General features: G+C 37.8%; 1 protein-coding gene across 1 annotated transcript in view; it reads left to right on the forward strand.

Annotated features, from left to right (window-relative positions):
• Positions 1-472: 472 nt before the first annotated feature.
• HGFAC (HGF activator) overlaps positions 473-2,066 on the forward strand; it is a gene marked incomplete at its 5' end in the record, with an annotated part of 12,667 nt that continues 11,073 nt past the window's right edge. The window contains one exon of the mRNA XM_010292727.1: positions 473-665. Coding sequence (XP_010291029.1) covers positions 473-665 — 193 coding nt within the window. The remainder of the gene's footprint in view (positions 666-2,066) is intronic.

Consider the following 2,066-nt stretch of genomic DNA (forward strand, 5'->3'; position numbering starts at 1 on the left):
GGGGTGTATGGCAAGACTCATCTCATCCTAAAAAAAGTCACCTGAAACAGGCTGGATCAGTCTGGTGCTAGAAATGCCTGTTTCTCTTAATTGACTAAAAAGGGAGTCTCCAGTGATGAGCTCAGTTGTATCTAAAATTAGACAGAAGGAACCCGAACCATATTGCTGATTTTGCTGCAGATTGCTGACTAAAATCTTCCATATGTAGTATAAATTTTAGGTCTAATTTTCTGCCGCCCTGCCTGTTGCATAGTTATATGTGCATTTGTAAAATGAGGTTAACTCAGTACTAATTTTAAACAGAAGTTTGAACCGGGTCAATTTTTTCTTAAAAAAATCCTCATTTGATGCACTCAATTCCTGTGAAAGGTGAAAGGCACTATACAGAACGGGCCCCGCTGGCGCTCTCTCATTTAGGACCTCAGCTGTGAAGTAAGTATTTGAGGTGTAACTAGCATCGATTCCTGACCAGTGGCTTATGCTTTGCCAGTTCCTAGCCATCGGTGCTATGTTGGCAATGGCACAGAGTACAGAGGTACGGCAAAGACAACCATTTCTGGACACAGCTGCTTGCCTTGGGATTCAGACTTGCTTTATCAAGAGCTACATGTCGACAGCATTGAGAAAGCAGTACAGCTTGGCTTGGGGCCGTTCTCTTACTGCAGGTGAGAAAAGTTCACGTTTGCCTTGTATTTGTAAATCAAGAGATGGATGTATTGGGAAAGGGAGAAGGGCCAAGAATCTCAAAGCAGGTGTTATCACCGTCTTGGAAAATCTAGACTGACATTAACAGCCTGACACAAGGGATGTAAGTGTGCAGAAGATAAGATCTGGTGACAGGCTACATCAATAGCTGGGTCTGCCAAGAGAAGCTCAGACACAAAATAATATTGGAAATTCCAGGTCCTTATTTTTCCTGGGATTTTATTTTATTTTTTTTTTAAATGAGAACATAGTGGAAAACTTTTGAAATTGTTCATAAATTACTGTCTAAAAGGATATGCACTAGCCAAGTTGAAATGGTTAACTTTTGATTTCTAATTCTTAAATTGTGAACTATGTAACATAAATGAAGATATTTTCAAAAGTGAAGTTATTTGAAAATGAAAAATCAAAGCGCTATGCTTCAATAATGTTGCAATGGGATGTCAAATTTCTTTCCTGTATTTCTTCCAGAGCAAAATTTTTACAAAAAAAATTTTCACTGTTTCAATTTTGATTGAACAACATATATGATAAACTGCATTTCTGCTAAAGTTTTAGGTTCAGCTGTAATGAAAATGTTTGTGATATATAGGTTTGTGCTTTCTCCTCAGTCACTTTATGTTCCCCTGTCTCTGAGGTCTTAATGAGCTCAATGGATATCCACAAATAAAGGGAATGTTTCCATCTAGAGAGAATCCTGGAGATGAGAAAATGCTAGAAAAAGCAAAATTTAGATGCTTCTCCATAAATTCCTTGTTGATGTCTTGATTTTGGGTTGGTTGTGGTTTTTTTAAAATGGAAGTTAGACCAGTATTTCAGGAAGATCAGAATGTACTGCACTTCCTAATTTTCTTGGTGATAAAATGCATGCATGCATGCTGAAAGTAGCTGCTCTTCTCCATCTAACACAGGCTAATAAAGAGTTCCTACACCCTCCCTTAACCCAGATTGGCTTGCTTTCCAAAGCTTGGTCCTGGTTCAAGCACTTAAGCATGAGATTTATGGTGTCCCAGCACAGCATGGCAATTTATTAAGCACATATTTTATACTTTGATAAATCTTGATCCCTTCAATTTGCATAATTTAAGCATAATATTCACTTGCAGATCTGAAATGCAAAGAATGAAATGGTGTAGGAGCTGATGTGTTCATGTTCTGTAGAGCTGAGAAAAAAGCTTTTCACTTTTTTGTCAGCTTGCTACAGTTTCTGGGGATATCTCTGCTATACTATATAATCCTGCAGATTTCTTCTTCTTCAAGTAGTCTAATTTAGAAACATTGTTGGCGGGAGATGACTCAACTTGTGTTGCTTCTTTAGTTCTGAGAATTTGAAAGTGCTTTAATCTTTTTCTGAAGAGCGG

This window comes from Phaethon lepturus, unplaced genomic scaffold (genome assembly GCF_000687285.1).
Source record: "Phaethon lepturus isolate BGI_N335 unplaced genomic scaffold, ASM68728v1 scaffold21460, whole genome shotgun sequence".
NCBI lineage: Eukaryota > Metazoa > Chordata > Aves > Phaethontiformes > Phaethontidae > Phaethon > Phaethon lepturus.